This window comes from Bacillus rossius, chromosome 17 (genome assembly GCF_032445375.1).
Source record: "Bacillus rossius redtenbacheri isolate Brsri chromosome 17, Brsri_v3, whole genome shotgun sequence".
NCBI lineage: Eukaryota > Metazoa > Arthropoda > Insecta > Phasmatodea > Bacillidae > Bacillus > Bacillus rossius.
In genome coordinates this window covers 17,593,206-17,613,378 of record NC_086344.1, presented here as the reverse complement: position 1 = coordinate 17,613,378, position 20,173 = coordinate 17,593,206, and the positions used below count along the sequence as shown (strand labels likewise).

The window sequence follows — 20,173 nt, the reverse complement described above, 5'->3', positions numbered from 1 at the left end:
GGCAAATAACTTAAAGTAGTCAGTCATGCATAGTTTACTTTTGATTTGGTCCTTTATTTTATCGCTTGTTTACTACTGGTTCAATGCCCTCCAAAATAAGTTATAAAGCTTTTGGTCGAATTGAAGAAGTCATACAAAATAAAGTATTAACGAGTTTTTCAATTTTGCCAGAGAGCTTAACATCTAACCTCCGTGACGAGAAAAATAACATGTTCTCATGTTTGCAAATACACTTAAATACGAAAATTGGACACGAAATGTAAGTTAGAATTCTTGAAAATAATGCCGAGCGTGTCTTCAACTAAATTTCTTGACGCGAATCACATTTAGTTTCCGCACCCACCGCTAGAACTCACTGCTAGAGCAGCTAAGTCGATTATAGAAACATTCGATTTGAAGACCGAAATTATTATTATACATATAAACTTTTGAGTTGACTATGGTTTTGGGGTCTATGGACCATGAAACGAAAAACTGCATAGATATTTTCCGGAAGTCGCATCATGTTAACGGCTACAACAGGTATTATTTCTTCGAAATCTATCCACAAAAAAAGCGCGTGTAACCTTCATACACGTGACAGAAGCGAAACTTCTTTGGGAATTCAAACCTTCACTCGTAAGTCTATCGTAAGAGGTAAAACGGCAGAGAGAAAGAGAGAATGAGAGACAAAATACAATTTTCTAAATAAACATGAATTTTAAAAAAATTTACTCACTTCAAAATAAGCTCAAACCCCATTGTGTTGCCCTCTGCCCAAATACTGCCCTACTAGATGCCAGCAAGTCAGGTGCAGGTGGGTCCCTACCGCCGCTACCCGCCTATCCCTGCAGCATGGCGGGGTTCAACCTTCAACGCCGCCACGTGGAGCCCGCGGCCCGCCCAGTTCTCTGCACCGTCCGCAACTTATTAGTGCCATAAATGTTTCACCCCCTTCTTAATTTAGTTTAGGCTGGCTGGCAGCCTGGCGGGAAACGACAAAAGTCACCCCCGAAACAACCAGTGCCACCGAAACAAATGCGGACAACAATGTCCAGGCTCCAGCTCTTTTGCTTAGTAGACTTTCTACTCTGTCCAACTCTTCTTCCGGAACCATCCTTCTGTTTCCTGGAACCAACCTGCTTGATTCTAGTGCATGAAATTTTTGCATCCCGCATGTCAGTGCCCAGTGCCCTGTGTCTATGCAGGTTTTACCTGGGCTCAAATTATCTAGTATAGTCATTAGTCTAGTATAGTCAGTGAGGGTAGTTAGTCATGGCGCCAATCACTGCCGTGGCTGGCTAATCCCCTTCCTAGCACATGATGCGTGCTAACCCTCCTGCATGGTTCATAACCTGCATGACTAGGCGCATAGGCACACTTAGAGTCTCTCCATAACCCAGACCCCTCCCAAATACACTAAAATTTAGTTAGGTTAGGAAATATATATATATATTAAATTTAACTTATCACACCAATGTTTCACGGAAATATTTTCATTTAAATTCGGCCCGAAGTTTTACTTCAAAAGGTTGTTCAGTATTTGTGCTAACAGTGCCTGCTCTCTCTCCCGCAGGCGGAGCTGAAGCGCCTGTACACGCAGCTCGAGGTGCTGAAGAACAAGACCATCCGGGCCGACAACCCGCACATATCCAAGCGCCGAGGCGGCCGCAAGGTGGCCCACCGCCGCTTCTCGCTGCAGGTAACGGGTGTAACCCCTCTCCGCTAGGGGTGGCACATCCTCCAGATATCCTCCCTGTCCGCGGAACTCAGGGGGATCTCGCTCTCTCTCCCACGGGGGTGCAACCCCTCTCCGCTAGGGGTGGCACATCCTCCAGATATCCTCCCTGTCCGCGGAACTCAGGGGGATCTCGCTCTCTCTCCCACGGGGGTGCAACCCATCTCCGCTAGGGATGGTACACCCTCCAGATATCCTCCCTGTCCGCGGAACTCAGGGGGATCTCGCTCTCTCTCCCACGGGGGTGCAACCCCTCTCCGCTAGGGGTGGCACATCCTCCAGATATCCTCCCTGTCCGCGGAACTCAGGGGGATCTCGCTCTCTCTCCCACGGGGGTGCAACCCCTCTCCACTAGGGATGGTACACCCTCCAGATATCCTCCCTGTCCGCGGAACTCAGGGGGATCTCGCTCTCTCTCCCACGGGGGTGCAACCCATCTCCGCTAGGGATGGTACACCCTCCAGATATCCTCCCTGTCCGCGGAACTCAGGGGGATCTCGCTCTTGCTCCCACGGGGGTGCAACCCCTCTCCGCTAGGGGTGATACACCCTCCAGATATCCTCCCTGTCCGCGGAACTCAGGGGGATCTCGCTCTCTCTCCCACGGGGGTGCAACCCCTCTCCGCTAGGGGTGGTACACCCTCCAGATATCCTCCCTGTCCGCGGAACTCAGGGGGATCTCGCTCTCTCTCCCACGGGGGTGCAACCCCTCTCCGCTAGGGGTGGCACATCCTCCAGATATCCTCCCTGTCCGCGGAACTCAGGGGGATCTCGCTCTCTCTCCCACGGGGGTGCAACCCATCTCCGCTAGGGGTGGTACACCCTCCAGATATCCTCCCTGTCCGCGGAACTCAGGGGGATCTCGCTCTCTCTCCCACGGGGGTGCAACCCCTCTCCGCTAGGGGTGGCACATCCTCCAGATATCCTCCCTGTCCGCGGAACTCAGGGGGATCTCGCTCTCTCTCCCACGGGGGTGCAACCCCTCTCCGCTAGGGGTGATACACCCTCCAGATATCCTCCCTGTCCGCGGAACTCAGGGGGATCTCGCTCTCTATCCCACGGGGGTGCAACCCCTCTCCGCTAGGGGTGGTACACCCTCCAGATATCCTCCCTGTCCGCGGAACTCAGGGGGATCTCGCTCTCTCTCCCACGGGGGTGCAACCCCTCTCCGCTAGGGGTGGCACATCCTCCAGATATCCTCCCTGTCCGCGGAACTCAGGGGGATCTCGCTCTCTCTCCCACGGGGGTGCAACCCCTCTCCGCTAGGGGTGGTACACCCTCCAGATATCCTCCCTGTCCGCGGAACTCAGGGGGATCTCGCTCTCTCTCCCACGGGGGTGCAACCCCTCTCCGCTAGGGGTGGCACATCCTCCAGATATCCTCCCTGTCCGCGGAACTCAGGGGGATCTCGCTCTCTCTCCCACGGGGGTGCAACACCTCTCCGCTAGGGGTGGTACACCCTCCAGATATCCTCCCTGTCCGCGGAACTCAGGGGGATCTCGCTCTCTCTCCCACGGGGGTGCAACCCCTCTCCGCTAGGGGTGGCACATCCTCCAGATATCCTCCCTGTCCGCGGAACTCAGGGGGATCTCGCTCTCTCTCCCACGGGGGTGCAACCCATCTCCGCTAGGGATGGTACACCCTCCAGATATCCTCCCTGTCCGCGGAACTCAGGGGGATCTCGCTCTCTCTCCCACGGGGGTGCAACCCCTCTCCGCTAGGGGTGGTACACCCTCCAGATATCCTCCCTGTCCGCAGAACTCAGGGGGATCTCGCTCTCTCTCCCACGGGGGTGCAACCCCTCTCCGCTAGGGGTAGTACACCCTCCAGATATCCTCCCTGTCCGCGGAACTCAGAGGGTTCTCGCTCACTCTCCCACGGGGGTGCAACCCCTCTCCGCTAGGGGTGATACACCCTCCAGATATCCTCCCTGTCCGCGGAACTCAGGGGGATCTCGCTCTCTATCCCACGGGGGTGCAACCCCTCTCCGCTAAGGGTGGTACACCCTCCAGATATCCTCCCTGTCCGCGGAACTCAGGGGGATCTCGCTCTCTCTCCCACGGGGGTGCAACCCCTCTCCGCTAGGGGTAGTACATCCTCCAGATATCCTCCCTGTCCGCGGAACTCAGGGGGAACTCGCTCTCTCTCCCACGGAGGTGCAACCCCTCTCCGCTAGGGGTGGTACACCCTCCAGATATACTCCCTGTCCGCGGAACTCAGGGGGATCTCGCTCTCTCTCCCACGGGGGTGCAACCCCTCTCCGCTAGGGGTGGTACACCCTCCAGATATCCTCCCTGTCCGCGGAACTCAGAGAGATCTCGCTCTTTCTCCCACAGGAGTGCAACCCCTCTCCGCTAGGGGTAGCACATCCTCCAGATATCCTCCCTGTCCGCAGAACTCAGGGGGATCTCGCTCTCTCTCCCACGGGGGTGCAACCCCTCTCCGCTAGGGGTGGTACACCCTCCAGATATCCTCCCTGTCCGCGGAACTCAGGGGGATCTCGCTCTTTCTCCCACGGGGGTGCAACCCCTCTCCGCTAGGGGTGGTACACCCTCCAGATATCCTCCCTGTCCACGGAACTCAGGGGGATCTCGCTCTTTCTCCCATGGGAGTGCAACCCCTCTCCGCTAGGGGTAGCACATCCTCCAGATATCCTCCCTGTCCGCAGAACTCAGGGGGATCTCGCTCTCTCTCCCACGGGGGTGCAACCCCTCTCCGCTAGGGGTAGTACACCCTCCAGATATCCTCCCTGTCCGCGGAACTCAGGGGGATCTCGCTCTTTCTCCCACGGGGGTGCAACCCCTCTCCGCTAGGGGTGGTACACCCTCCAGATATCCTCCCTGTCCACGGAACTCAGGGGGATCTCGCTCTTTCTCCCACGGGGGTGCAACCCCTCTCCGCTAGGGGTGGCACATCCTCCAGATATCCTCCCTGTCCGCGGAACTCAGGGGGATCTCGCTCTTTCTCCCACGGGGGTGCAACCCCTCTCCGCTAGGGGTGGTACATCCTCCAGATATCCTCCCTGTCCGCGGAACTCAGGGGGAACTCGCTTTCTCTCCCACGGGGGTGCAACCCCTCTCCGCTAGGGGTGGTACACCCTCCAGATATACTCCCTGTCCGCGGAACTCAGGGGGATCTCGCTCTCTCTCCCACGGGGGTGCAACCCCTCTCCGCTAGGGGTGGTACAACCTCCAGATATCCTCCCTGTCCGCGGAACTCAGAGAGATCTCGCTCTTTCTCCCACGGGAGTGCAACCCCTCTCCGCTAGGGGTAGCACATCCTCCAGATATCCTCCCTGTCCGCAGAACTCAGGGGGATCTCGCTCTCTCTCCCACGGGGGTGCAACCCCTCTCCGCTAGGGGTGGTACACCCTCCAGATATCCTCCCTGTCCGCGGAACTCAGGGGGATCTCGCTCTTTCTCCCACGGGGGTGCAACCCCTCTCCGCTAGGGGTGGTACACCCTCCAGATATCCTCCCTGTCCACGGAACTCAGGGGGATCTCGCTCTTTCTCCCACGGGGGTGCAACCCCTCTCCGCTAGGGGTGGCACATCCTCCAGATATCCTCCCTGTCCGCGGAACTCAGGGGGATCTCGCTCTTTCTCCCACGGGGGTGCAACCCCTCTCCGCTAGGGGTGGCACATCCTCCAGATATCCTTCCTGTCCGCGGAACTCAGGGGGATCTCGCTCTCTCTCCCACGGGGTTGCAACCCCTCTCCGCTAGGGGTGGTACACCCTCCAGATATCCTCCCTGTCCGCGGAACTTAAGGGGATCTCGCTCTCTCTCCCACGGAGTTACAACCCCTCTCCGCTAGGGGTGGCACATCCTCCAGATATTGTCCCTGTCCGCGGAACTCAGGGGGATCTCGCTCTCTCTCCCATGGGGGTGCAACCCCTCTCCACTAGGGGTGGCACATCCTCCAGATATCCTCCCTGTCCGCGGAACTCAGAGGGATCTCGCTCTTTCTCCCACGGGGGTGCAACCCCTCTCTGCTAGTGGTGGCACATCCTCCAGATATCCTCCCTGTCCGCGGAACTCAGGGGGATCTCGCTCTCTCTCCCACGGGGGTGCAAATCCTCTCTGCTAGGGGTGGTACATCCTCCAGATATCCTCCCTGTCCGCGGAACTCAGAGGGATCTCGCTCTTTCTTCCACGGGGGTGCAACCCCTCTCTGCTAGGGGTGGCACATCCTCCAGATATCCTCCCTGTCCGCGGAACTCAAGGGGATCTCGCTCTTTCTCCCACGGGGGTGCAACCCCTCTCTGCTAGGGGTGGCACATCCTCAAGATATCCTCCCTGTCCGCGGAACTCAGAGGGATCTCGCTCTTTCTCCCACGGGGGTGCAACCCCTCTCTGCTAGGGGTGGCTCATCCTCCAGATATCCTCCCTGTCCGCGGAACTCAGAGGGATCTCGCTCTTTCTCCCACGGGGGTGCAACCCCTCTCTGCTAGGGGTGGCACATCCTCCAGATATCCTCCCTGTCCGCGGAACTCAGAGGGATCTCGCTCTTTCTCCCACGGGGGTGCAACCCCTCTCTGCTAGGGGTGGCACATCCTCCAGATATCCTCCCTGTCCACGGAACTCAGAGGGATCTCGCTCTTTCTCCCACGGGGGTGCAACCCCTCTCTGCTAGGGGTGGCACATCCTCCAGATATCCTCCCTGTCCGCGGAACTCAGAGGGATCTCGCTCTTTCTCCCACGGGGGTGCAACCCCTCTCTGCTAGGGGTGGCACATCCTCAAGATATCCTCCCTGTCCGCGGAACTCAGAGGGATCTCGCTCTTTCTCCCACGGGGGTGCAACCCCTCTCTGCTAGGGGTGGCACATCCTCCAGATATCCTCCCTGTCCGCGGAACTCAGAGGGATCTCGCTCTTTCTCCCACGGGGGTGCAACCCCTCTCTGCTAGTGGTGGCACATCCTCCAGATATCCTCCCTGTCCGCGGAACTCAGGGGGATCTCGCTCTCTCTCCCACGGGGGTGCAACCCCTCTCTGCTAGGGGTGGTACACCCTCCAGATATCTTCCCTGTCCGCGGAACTCAGGGGGATCTCGCTCTCTCTCCCACGGGGGTGCAACCCCTCTCTGCTAGGGGTGGTACACCCTCCAGATATCTTCCCTGTCCGCGGAACTCAGGGGGATCTCGCTCTCTCTCCCACGGGGGTGCAACCCCTCTCTGCTAGGGGTGGTACATCCTCCAGATATCCTCCCTGTCCGCGGAACTCAGAGGGATCTCGCTCTTTCTCCCACGGGGGTGCAACCCCTCTCTGCTAGGGGTGGCACATCCTCAAGATATCCTCCCTGTCCGCGGAACTCAGAGGGATCTCGCTCTTTCTCCCACGGGGGTGCAACCCCTCTCTGCTAGGGGTGGCACATCCTCCAGATATCCTCCCTGTCCGCGGAACTCAGAGGGATCTCGCTCTTTCTCCAACGGGGGTGCAACCCCTCTCTGCTAGGGGTGGCACATCCTCCAGATATCCTCCCTGTCCGCGGAACTCAGGGGGATCTCGCTCTCTCTCCCACAGGGGGTGCAACCCCTCTCTGCTAGGGGTGGTACACCCTCCAGATATCTTCCCTGTCCGCGGAACTCAGGGGGATCTCGCTCTCTCTCCCACGGGGGTGCAACCCCTCTCCGCTAGGGGTGGTACACCATCCAGATATCCTCCCTGTCCGCGGAACTCAGGGGGATCTCGCTCTCTCTCCCACGGGGGTGCAACCCCTCTCCGCTAGGGGTGGTACACCATCCAGATATCCTCCCTGTCCGCGGAACTCAGAGGGATCTCGCTCTCTCTCCCACGGGGGTGCAACCCCTCTCCGCTAGGGGTGGCACATCCTCCAGATATCCTCCCTGTCCACGGAACTCAGGGGGATCTCGCTCTCTCTCCCACGGGGGTGCTACCCCTCTCCGCTAGGGGTGGCACATCCTCCAGATATCCTCCCTGTCCGCGGAACTCAGGGGGATCTCGCTCTCTCTCCCACGGGGGTGCAACCCCTCTCCGCTAGGGGTGGCACATTCTCCAGATATCCTCCCTGTCCGCGGAACTCAGGGGGATCTCGCTCTCTCTCCCACGGGGGTGCTACCCCTCTCCACTAGGGGTGGCACATCCTCCAGATATCCTCCCTGTCTGCGGAACTCAGAGGGATCTCGATCTCTCTCCAACGGGGGTGCAACCCCTCTCCGCTAGGGGTGGTACACCCTCCAGATATCCTCCCTGTCCGTGGAACTCAAGGGGATCTCGCTCTCTCTCCCACGGGGGTGCAACCCCTCTCCGCTAGGGGTGGCACATTCTCCAGATATCCTCCCTGTCCGCGGAACTCAGGGTGATCTCGCTCTTTCTCCCACGGGGGTGCAACCCCTCTCCGCTAGGGGTGGTACACCCTCCAGATATCCTCCCTGTCCGCGGAACTCAAGGGGATTTCGCTCTCTCTCCCACGGAGTTGCAAGCCCTCTCCGCTAGGGTTGGCACATCCTCCAGATATCCTCCCTGTCCGCGGAACTCAAGGGGATTTCGCTCTCTCTCCCACGGAGTTGCAACCCCTCTCCGCTAGGGTTGGCACATCCTCCAGATATCCTCCCTGTCCGCGGATCTCAGGGGGATCTCGCTCTCTCTCCCACGGTGGTGCAACCCCTCTCCGCTAGGGGTGGTACACCCTCCAGATATCCTCCCTGTCCGCGGAACTCAAGGGGATTTCGCTCTCTCTCCCACGGAGTTGCAACCCCTCTCCGCTAGGGTTGGCACATCCTCCAGATATCCTCCCTGTCCGCGGAACTCAGGGGGATCTCGCTCTCTCACTCCCACGGAGGTGCAACCCCTCTCCGCTAGCGGTGGCACATCCTCCAGATATCCTCCCTGTCCGCGGAACTCAGGGGAATCTCGCTCTCTCTCCCACGGGGGTGCTCCCCCTCTCCGCTAGGGGTGGCACATCCTCCAGATATCCTCCCTGTCCGCGGAACTCAGGGGGATCTCGCTCTCTCTCCCACGGAGGTGCAACCCCTCTCCGCTAGGGGTGGCACACCCTCCAGATATCCTCCCTGTCCGCGGAACTCAGGGGGATCTCGCTCTCTCTCCCACGGGGGTGCAACCCCTCTCCGCTAGGGGTGGTACACCCTCCAGATATCCTCCCTGTCCGCGGAACTCAAGGGGATTTCGCTCTCTCTCCCACGGAGTTGCAACCCCTCTCCGCTAGGGTTGGCACATCCTCCAGATATCCTCCCTGTCCGCGGAACTCAGGGGGATCTCGCTCTCTCTCCCACGGAGGTGCAACCCCTCTCCGCTAGGGGTGGCACATCCTCCAGATATCCTCCCTGTCCGCGGAACTCAGGGGGATCTCGCTCTCTCTCCCACGGGGGTGCTACCCCTCTCCGCTAGGGGTGGCACATCCTCCAGATATCCTCCCTGTCCGCGGAACTCAGGGGGATCTCGCTCTCTCTCCCACGGAGGTGCAACCCCTCTCCGCTAGGGGTGGCACATCCTCCAGATATCCTCCCTGTCCGCGGAACTCAGGGGGATCTCGCTCTCTCTCCCACGGGGGTGCAACCCCTCTCCGCTAGGGGTGGTACACCCTCCAGATATTCTCCCTGTCCGCGGAACTCAGGGGGATCTCGCTCTCTCTCCCACGGGGGTGCAACCCCTCTCCGCTAGGGGTGGTACACCCTCCAGATATCCTCCCTGTCCGCGGAACTCAGGGGGATCTCGCTCTCTCTCCCACGGTGGTGCAACCCCTCTCCGCTAGGGGTGATACACCCTCCAGATATCCTCCCTATCCGCGGAACTCAAGGGGATTTCGCTCTCTCTCCCACGGAGTTGCAACCCCTCTCCGCTAGGGTTGGCACATCCTCCAGATATCCTGCCTGTCCGCGGAACTCAGGGGGATCTCGCTCTCTCTCCCACGGGGGTGCAACCCCTCTCCGCTAGGGGTGGCACATCCTCCAGATATCCTCCTTGTCCGCGGAACTCAGGGGGATCTCGCTCTCTCTCCCACGGAGGTGCAACCCCTCTCCGCTAGGGGTGGCACATCCTCCAGATATCCTCCCTGTCCGCGGAACTCAGGGGGATCTCGCTCTCTCTCCCACGGGGGTGCAACCCCTCTCCGCTAGGGGTGGTACACCCTCCAGATATTCTCCCTGTCCGCGGAACTCAGGGGGATCTCGCTCTCTCTACCACGGGGGTGCAACCCCTCTCCGCTAGGGGTGGTACACCCTCCAGATATTCTCCCTGTCCGCGGAACTCAGGGGGATCTCGCTCTCTCTCCCACGGGGGTGCTACCCCTCTCCGCTAGGGGTGGCACATCCTCCAGATATCCTCCCTGTCCGCGGAACTCAGGGGGGTTCTCGCTCTCTCTCCCACGGAGGTGCAACCCCTCTCCGCTAGGGGTGGCACATCCTCCAGATATCCTCCCTGTCCGCGGAACTCAGGGGGATCTCGCTCTCTCTCCCACGGAGGTGCAACCCCTCTCCGCTAGGGGTGGCACATCCTCCAGATATCCTCCCTGTCCGCGGAACTCAGAGAAATCTCGCTCTCTCTCCCACGGAGGTGCAACCCCTCTCCGCTAGGGGTGGCACATCCTCCAGATATCCTCCCTGTCCGCGGAACTCAGGGGGATCTCGCTCTCTCTCCCACGGGGGTGCAACCCCTCTCCGCTAGGGGTGGTACACCCTCCAGATATCCTCCCTGTCCGCGGAACTCAGGGGGATCTCGCTCTCTCTCCCACGGGGGTGCAACCCCTCTCCGCTAGGGGTGGTACACCCTCCAGATATCCTCCCTGTCCGCGGAACTCAGGGAGATCTCGCTCTTTCTCCCACGGGGGTGCAACCCCTCTCCGCTAGGGGTGGTACACCCTCCAGATATCCTCCCTGTTCGCGGAACTCAGGGGGATCTTGCTCTCTCTCCCACAGGGGTGCAACCCCTCTCCGCTAGGGGTGGTACACCCTCCAGATATCCTCCCTGTCCGCGGAACTCAGGGGGATCTCGCTCTCTCTCCCACGGGGGTGCAACCCCTCTCCGCTAGGGGTGGTACACCCTCCAGATATCCTCCCTGTCCGCGGAACTCAGGGAGATCTCGCTCTTTCTCCCACGGGGGTGCAACCCCTCTCCGCTAGGGGTGGCACATCCTCCAGATATCCTCCCTGTCCGCGGAACTCAGGGGGATCTCGCTCTCTCTCCCACGGAGTTACAACCCCTCTCCGCTAGGGGTGGTACACCCTCCAGATATCCTCCCTGTCCGCGGAACTCAGGGAGATCTCGCTCTTTCTCCCACGGGGGTGCAACCCATCTCCGCTAGGGATGGTACACCCTCCAGATATCCTCCCTGTCCGCGGAACTCAGGGGGATCTCGCACTCTCTCCCACGGGGGTGCAACCCCTCTCCGCTAGGGGTGGCACATCCTCCAGATATCCTCCCTGTCCGCGGAACTCAGGGGGATCTCGCTCTCTCTCCCACGGAGTTACAACCCTTCTCCGCTAGGGGTGGCACATCCTCCAGATATTGTCCCTGTCCGCGGAACTCAGGGGATCTCGATCTCTCTCCCATGGGGGTGCAACCCTTCTCCACTAGGGGTGGCACATCCTCCAGATATCCTCCCTGTCCGTGGAACTCAGAGGGATCTCGCTCTTTCTCCCACGGGGGTGCAAATCCTCTCTGCTAGTAGTGGCACATCCTCCAGATATCCTCCCTGTCCGCGGAACTCAGGGGGATCTCGCTCTCTCTCCCACGGGGGTGCAACTCCTCTCTGCTAGGGGTGGTACATCCTCCAGATATCCTCCCTGTCCGCGGAACTCAGAGGGATCTCGCTCTTTCTTCCACGGGTGTGCAACCCCTCTCTGCTAGGGGTGGCACATCCTCCAGATATCCTCCCTGTCAGCGTAACTCAGAGGGATTTCGCTCTCTCTCCCACGGGGGTGCAACCCCTCTCCGCTAGGGGTGTTACACCCTCCAGATATCCTCCCTGTCCGCGGAACTTAAGGGGATCTCGCTCTCTCTCCCACGGAGTTACAACCCCTCTCCGCTAGGGGTGGCACATCCTCCAGATATTGTCCCTGTCCGCGGAACTCAGGGGATCTCGCTCTCTCTCCCATGGGGGTGCAACCCCTCTCCACTAGGGGTGGCACATCCTCCAGATATCCTCCCTGTCCGCGGAACTCAGAGGGATCTCGCTCTTTCTCCCACGGGGGTGCAACCCCTCTCTGCTAGTAGTGGCACATCCTCCAGATATCCTCCCTGTCCGCGGAACTCAGGGGGATCTCGCTCTCTCTCCCACGGGGGTGCAACTCCTCTCTGCTAGGGGTGGTACATCCTCCAGATATCCTCCCTGTCCGCGGAACTCAGAGGGATCTCGCTCTTTCTTCCACGGGGGTGCAACCCCTCTCTGCTAGGGGTGGCACATCCTCCAGATATCCTCCCTGTCCGCGGAACTCAAGGGGATCTCGCTCTTTCTCCCACGGGGGTGCAACCCCTCTCTGCTAGGGGTGGCACATTCTCAAGATATCCTCCCTGTCCGCGGAACTCAGAGGGATCTCGCTCTTTCTCCCACGGGGGTGCAACCCCTCTCTGCTAGGGGTGGCACATCCTCAAGATATCCTCCCTGTCTGCGGAACTCAGAGGGATCTCGCTCTTTCTCCAACGGGGGTGCAACCCCTCTCTGCTAGGGGTGGCACATCCTCAAGATATCCTCCCTGTCCGCGGAACTCAGAGGGATCTCGCTCTTTCTCCCACGGGGGTGCAATCCCTCTCTGCTAGGGGTGGCTCATCCTCCAGATATCCTCCCTGTCCGCGGAACTCAGAGGGATCTCGCTCTTTCTCCCACGGGGGTGCAACCCCTCTCTGCTAGGGGTGGCACATCCTCCAGATATCCTCCCTGTCCGCGGAACTCAGAGGGATCTCGCTCTTTCTCCCACGGGGGTGCAACCCCTCTCTGCTAGGGGTGGCACATCCTCAAGATATCCTCCCTGTCCGCGGAACTCAGAGGGATCTCGCTCTTTCTCCCACGGGGGTGCAACCCCTCTCTGCTAGGGGTGGCACATCCTCCAGATATCCTCCCTGTCCGCGGAACTCAGAGGGATCTCGCTCTTTCTCCCACGGGGGTGCAACCCCTCTCTGCTAGGGGTGGCACATCCTCCAGATATCCTCCCTGTCCGCGGAACTCAGGGGGATCTCGCTCTCTCTCCCACGGGGGTGCAACCCCTCTCTGCTAGGGGTGGTACACCCTCCAGATATCTTCCCTGTCCGCGGAACTCAGGGGGATCTCGCTCTCTCTCCCACGGGGGTGCAACCCCTCTCCGCTAGGGGTGGTACACCATCCAGATATCCTCCCTGTCCGCGGAACTCAGGGGGATCTCGCTCTCTCTCCCACGGGGGTGCAACCCCTGTCCGCTAGGGGTGGTACTCCATCCAGATATCCTCCCTGTCCGCGGAACTCAGAGGGATCTCGCTCTCTCTCCCACGGGGGTGCAACCCCTCTCCGCTAGGGGTGGCACATCCTCCAGATATCCTCCCTGTCCACGGAACTCAGGGGGATCTCGCTCTCTCTCCCACGGGGGTGCTACCCCTCTCCGCTAGGGGTGGCACATCCTCCAGATATCCTCCCTGTCCGCGGAACTCAGGGGGATCTCGCTCTCTCTCCCACGGGGGTGCAACCCCTCTCCGCTAGGGGTGGCACATTCTCTAGATATCCTCCCTGTCCGCGGAACTCAGGGGGATCTCGCTCTCTCTCCCACGGGGGTGCTACCCCTCTCCGCTAGGGGTGGCACATCCTCCAGATATCCTCCCTGTCCGCGGAACTCAGAGGGATCTCGATCTCTCTCCAACGGGGGTGCAACCCCTCTCCGCTAGGTGTGGTACACCCTCCAGATATCCTCCCTGTCCGTGGAACTCAAGGGGATCTCGCTCTCTCTCCCACGGGGGTGCAACCCCTCTCCGCTAGGGGTGGCACATTCTCCAGATATTCTACCTGTCCGCGGAACTCAGGGGGATCTCGCTCTTTCTCCCACGGGGGTGCAACCCCTCTCCGCTAGGGGTGGTACACCCTCCAGATATCCTCCCTGTCCGCGGAACTCAAGGGGATTTCGCTCTCTCTCTCACGGAGTTGCAACCCCTCTCCGCTAGGGTTGGCACATCCTCCAGATATCCTCCCTGTCCGCGGAACTCAAGGGGATTTCACTCTCTCTCCCACGGAGTTGCAACCCCTCTCCGCTAGGGTTGGCACATCCTCCAGATATCCTCCCTGTCCGCGGAACTCAGGGGGATCTCGCTCTCTCTCCCACGGTGGTGCAACCCCTCACCGCTAGGGGTGGTACACCCTCCAGATATCCTCCCTGTCCGTGGAACTCAAGGGGATTTCGCTCTCTCTCCCACGGAGTTGCAACCCCTCTCCGCTAGGGTTGGCACATCCTTTAGATATCCTCCCTGTCCGCGGAACTCAGGGGGATCACGCTCTCTCTCCCACGGAGGTGCAACCCCTCTCCGCTAGGGGTGGCACATCCTCCAGATATCCTCCCTGTCCGCGGAACTCAGGGGGATCTCGCTCTCTCTCGCACGGGGGTGCTACCCCTCTCCGCTAGGGGTGGCACATCCTCCAGATATCCTCCCTGTCCGCGGAACTCAGGGGGATCTCGCTCTCTCTCCCACGGAGGTGCAACCCCTCTCCGCTAGGGGTGGCACACCCTCCAGATATCCTCCCTGTCCGCGGAACTCAGGGGGATCTCGCTCTCTCTCCCACGGGGTTGCAACCCCTCTCCGCTAGGGGTGGTACACCCTCCAGATATCCTCCCTGTCCGCGGAACTCAAGGGGATTTCGCTATCTCTCCCACGGAGTTGCAACCCCTCTCCGCTAGGGTTGGCACATCCTCCAGATATCCTCCCTGTCCGCGGAACTCAGGGGGATCTCGCTCTCTCTCCCACGGGGGTGCAACCCCTCTCCGCTAGGGGTGGCACATCCTCCAGATATCCTCCCTGTCCGCGGAACTCAGGGGGATCTCGCTCTCTCTCCCACGGGGTTGCAACCCCTCTCCGCTAGGGTTGGCACATCCTCCAGATATCCTCCCTGTCCGCGGAACTCAGGGGGATCTCGCTCTCTCTCCCACGGAGTTGCAACCCCTCTCCGCTAGGGTTGGCACATCCTCCAGATATCCTCCCTGTCCGCGGAACTCAGGGGGATCTCGCTCTCTCTCCCACGGAGGTGCAACCCCTCTCCGCTAGCGGTGGCACATCCTCCAGATATCCTCCCTGTCCGCGGAACTCAGGGGGATCTCGCTCTCTCTCCCACGGAGGTGCAACCCCTCTCCGCTAGGGGTGGCACACCCTCCAGATATCCTCCCTGTCCGCGGAACTCAGGGGGATCTCGCTCTCTCTCCCACGGGGTTGCAACCCCTCTCCGCTAGGGGTGGTACACCCTCCAGATATCCTCCCTGTCCGCGGAACTCAAGGGGATTTCGCTATCTCTCCCACGGAGTTGCAACCCCTCTCCGCTAGGGTTGGCACATCCTCCAGATATCCTCCCTGTCCGCGGAACTCAGGGGGATCTCGCTCTCTCTCCCACGGGGGTGCAACCCCTCTCCGCTAGGGGTGGCACATCCTCCAGATATCCTCCCTGTCCGCGGAACTCAGGGGGATCTCGCTCTCTCTCCCACGGGGTTGCAACCCCTCTCCGCTAGGGTTGGCACATCCTCCAGATATCCTCCCTGTCCGCGGAACTCAGGGGGATCTCGCTCTCTCTCCCACGGAGTTGCAACCCCTCTCCGCTAGGGTTGGCACATCCTCCAGATATCCTCCCTGTCCGCGGAACTCAGGGGGATCTCGCTCTCTCTCCCACGGGGGTGCAACCCCTCTCCGCTAGGGGTGGTACACCCTCCAGATATCCTCCCTGTCCACGGAACTCAGGAAGATCTCGCTCTTTCTCCCACGGGGGTGCAACCCCTCTCCACTAGGGGTGGCACATCCTCCAGATATCCTCCCTGTCCGCGGAACTCAGGGGGATCTCGCTCTCTCTCCCACGGAGTTACAACCCCTCTCCGCTAGGGGTGGTACACCCTCCAGATATCCTCCCTGTCCGCGGAACTCAGGGAGATCTCGCTCTTTCTCCCACGGGGGTGCAACCCATCTCCGCTAGGGATGGTACACCCTCCAGATATCCTCCCTGTCCGCGGAACTCAGGGGGATCTCGCACTCTCTCCCACGGGGGTGCAACCCCTCTCCGGTAGGGGTGGCACATCCTCCAGATATCCTCCCTGTCCGCGGAACTCAGGGGGATCTCGCTCTTTCTCCCACGGAGTTACAACCCCTCTCCGCTAGGGGTGGTACACCCACCAGATATCCTCCCTGTCCGCGGAACTCAGGGAGATCTCGCTCTCTCTCCCACGGGGGTGCAACCCCTCTCCGCTAGGGGTGGTACACCCTCCAGATATCCTCCCTGTCCGCGGAACTCAGGGGGATCTCGCTCTCTCTCCCACGGGGGTGCAACCCCTCTCCGCTAGGGGTGGTACACCCTCCAGATATCCTCCCTGTCCGCGGAACTCAGGGAGATCTCGCTCTTTCTCCCACGGGGGTGCAACCCCTCTCCGCTAGGGGTGACATATCCTCCAGATATCCTCCCTGTCCGCGGAACTCAGGGGGATCTCGCTCTCTCTCCCACGGAGTTACAACCCCTCTCCACTAGGGGTGGTACACCCTCCAGATATCCTCCCTGTCCGCGGAACTCAGGGAGATCTCGCTCTTTCTCCCACGGGGGTGCAACCCATCTCCGCTAGGGATGGTACACCCTCCAGATATCCTCCCTGTCCGCGGAACTCAGGGGGATCTCGCACTCTCTCCCACGGGGGTGCAACCCCTCTCCGCTAGGGGTGGCACATCCTCCAGATATCCTCCCTGTCCGCGGAACTCAGAGGGATCTCGCTCTTTCTCCCACGGGGGTGCAACCCCTCTCTGCTAGAGGTGGCACATCCTCAAGATATCCTCCCTGTCCGCGGAACTCAGAGGGATCTCGCTCTTTCTCCCACGGGGGTGCAACCCCTCTCTGCTAGGGGTGGCACATCCTCCAGATATCCTCCCTGTCCGCGGAACTCAGAGGGATCTCGCTCTTTCTCCCACGGGGGTGCAACCCCTCTCTGCTAGGGGTGGCACATCCTCCAGATATCCTCCCTGTCCGCGGAACTCAGGGGGATCTCGCTCTCTCTCCCACGGGGGTGCAACCCCTCTCTGCTAGGGGTGGTACACCCTCCAGATATCTTCCCTGTCCGCGGAACTCAGGGGGATCTCGCTCTCTCTCCCACGGGGATGCAACCCCTCTCTGCTAGGGGTGGTACACCCTCCAGATATCTTCCCTGTCCGCGGAACTCAGGGGGATCTCGCTCTCTCTCCCACGGGGGTGCAACCCCTCTCTGCTAGGGGTGGTACATCCTCCAGATATCCTCCCTGTCCGCGGAACTCAGAGGGATCTCGCTCTTTCTCCCACGGGGGTGCAACCCCTCTCTGCTAGGGGTGGCACATCCTCAAGATATCCTCCCTGTCCGCGGAACTCAGAGGGATCTCGCTCTTTCTCCCACGGGGGTGCAACCCCTCTCTGCTAGGGGTGGCACATCCTCAAGATATCCTCCCTGTCCGCGGAACTCAGAGGGATCTCGCTCTTTCTCCCACGGGGGTGCAACCCCTCACTGCTAGGGGTGGCACATCCTCCAGATATCCTCCCTGTCCGCGGAACTCAGAGGGATCTCGCTCTTTCTCCAACGGGGGTGCAACCCCTCTCTGCTAGGGGTGGCACATCCTCCAGATATCCTCCCTGTCCGCGGAACTCAGGGGGATCTCGCTCTCTCTCCCACAGGGGGTGCAACCCCTCTCCGCTAGGGGTGGTACACCCTCCAGATATCTTCCCTGTCCGCGGAACTCAGGGGGATCTCGCTCTCTCTCCCACGGGGGTGCAACCCCTCTCCGCTAGGGGTGGTACACCATCCAGATATCCTCCCTGTCCGCGGAACTCAGGGGGATCTCGCTCTCTCTCCCACGGGGGTGCAACCCCTCTCCGCTAGGGGTGGTACACCATCCAGATATCCTCCCTGTCCGCGGAACTCAGAGGGATCTCGCTCTCTCTCCCACGGGGGTGCAACCCCTCTCCGCTAGGGGTGGCACATCCTCCAGATATCCTCCCTGTCCACGGAACTCAGGGGGATCTCGCTCTCTCTCCCACGGGGTTGCTACCCCTCTCCGCTAGGGGTGGCACATCCTCCAGATATCCTCCCTGTCCGCGGAACTCAGGGGGATCTCGCTCTCTCTCCCACGGGGGTGCAACCCCTCTCCACTAGGGGTGGCACATCCTCCAGATATCCTCCCTGTCCGCGGAACTCAGGGGGATCTCGCTCTCTCTCCCACGGGGGTGCAACCCCTCTCCGCTAGGGGTGGCACATCCTCCAGATATCCTCCCTGTCTGCGGAACTCAGAGGGATCTCGATCTCTCTCCCACGGGGGTGCAACCCCTCTCCGCTAGGGGTGGCACATCCTCCAGATATCCTCCCTGTCCGCGGAACTCAGGGGGATCTCGCTCTCTCTCCCACGGGGTTGCAACCCCTCTCCGCTAGGGTTGGCACATCCTCCAGATATCCTCCCTGTCCGCGGAACTCAGGGGGATCTCGCTCTCTCTCCCACGGAGTTGCAACCCCTCTCCGCTAGGGTTGGCACATCCTCCAGATATCCTCCCTGTCCGCGGAACTCAGGGGGATCTCGCTCTCTCTCCCACGGAGTTGCAACCCCTCTCCGCTAGGGTTGGCACATCCTCCAGATATCCTCCCTGTCCGCGGAACTCAGGGGGATCTCGCTCTCTCTCCCACGGAGGTGCAACCCCTCTCCGCTAGCGGTGGCACATCCTCCAGATATCCTCCCTGTCCGCGGAACTCAGGGGGATCTCGCTCTCTCTCCCACGGAGGTGCAACCCCTCTCCGCTAGGGGTGGCACACCCTCCAGATATCCTCCCTGTCCGCGGAACTCAGGGGGATCTCGCTCTCTCTCCCACGGGGTTGCAACCCCTCTCCGCTAGGGGTGGTACACCCTCCAGATATCCTCCCTGTCCGCGGAACTCAAGGGGATTTCGCTATCTCTCCCACGGAGTTGCAACCCCTCTCCGCTAGGGTTGGCACATCCTCCAGATATCCTCCCTGTCCGCGGAACTCAGGGGGATCTCGCTCTCTCTCCCACGGGGGTGCAACCCCTCTCCGCTAGGGGTGGCACATCCTCCAGATATCCTCCCTGTCCGCGGAACTCAGGGGGATCTCGCTCTCTCTCCCACGGGGTTGCAACCCCTCTCCGCTAGGGTTGGCACATCCTCCAGATATCATCCCTGTCCGCGGAACTCAGGGGGATCTCGCTCTCTCTCCCACGGAGTTGCAACCCCTCTCCGCTAGGGTTGGCACATCCTCCAGATATCCTCCCTGTCCGCGGAACTCAGGGGGATCTCGCTCTCTCTCCCACGGAGGTGCAACCCCTCTCCGCTAGCGGTGGCACATCCTCCAGATATCCTCCCTGTCCGCGGAACTCAGGGGGATCTCGCTCTCTCTCCCACGGGGGTGCAACCCCTCTCCGCTAGGGGTGGCACATCCTCCAGATATCCTCCTTGTCCGCGGAACTCAGGGGGATCTCGCTCTCTCTCCCACGGAGGTGCAACCCCTCTCCGCTAGGGGTGGCACATCCTCCAGATATCCTCCCTGTCCGCGGAACTCAGGGGGATCTCGCTCTCTCTCCCACGGGGGTGCAACCCCTCTCCGCTAGGGGTGGTACACCCTCCAGATATCCTCCCTGTCCGCGGAACTCAGGAAGATCTCGCTCTTTCTCCCACGGGGGTGCAACCCCTCTCCACTAGGGGTGGCACATCCTCCAGATATCCTCCCTGTCCGCGGAACTCAGGGGGATCTCGCTCTCTCTCCCACGGAGTTACAACCCCTCTCCGCTAGGGGTGGTACACCCTCCAGATATCCTCCCTGTCCGCGGAACTCAGGGAGATCTCGCTCTTTCTCACACGGGGGTGCAACCCATCTCCGCTAGGGATGGTACACCCTCCAGATATCCTCCCTGTCCGCGGAACTCAGGGGGATCTCGCACTCTCTCCCACGGGGGTGCAACCCCTCTCCGGTAGGGGTGGCACATCCTCCAGATATCCTCCCTGTCCGCGGAACTCAGGGGGATCTCGCTCTTTCTCCCACGGAGTTACAACCCCTCTCCGCTAGGGGTGGTACACCCACCAGATATCCTCCCTGTCCGCGGAACTCAGGGAGATCTCGCTCTCTCTCCCACGGGGGTGCAACCCCTCTCCGCTAGGGGTGGTACACCCTCCAGATATCCTCCCTGTCCGCGGAACTCAGGGGGATCTCGCTCTCTCTCCCACGGGGGTGCAACCCCTCTCCGCTAGGGGTGGTACACCCTCCAGATATCCTCCCTGTCCGCGGAACTCAGGGAGATCTCGCTCTTTCTCCCACGGGGGTGCAACCC

The 20,173-nt window shown here is 60.8% G+C and overlaps 1 protein-coding gene across 1 annotated transcript in view; it reads left to right on the top strand.

Annotated features, from left to right (window-relative positions):
- LOC134540951 (probable G-protein coupled receptor 179) overlaps nucleotides 1-20,173 on the top strand; it is a 247,960-nt gene that overhangs the window by 191,790 nt on the left and 35,997 nt on the right. The window contains exon 11 of the mRNA XM_063384039.1: nucleotides 1,556-1,681. Coding sequence (XP_063240109.1) covers nucleotides 1,556-1,681 — 126 coding nt within the window. The remainder of the gene's footprint in view (nucleotides 1-1,555; nucleotides 1,682-20,173) is intronic.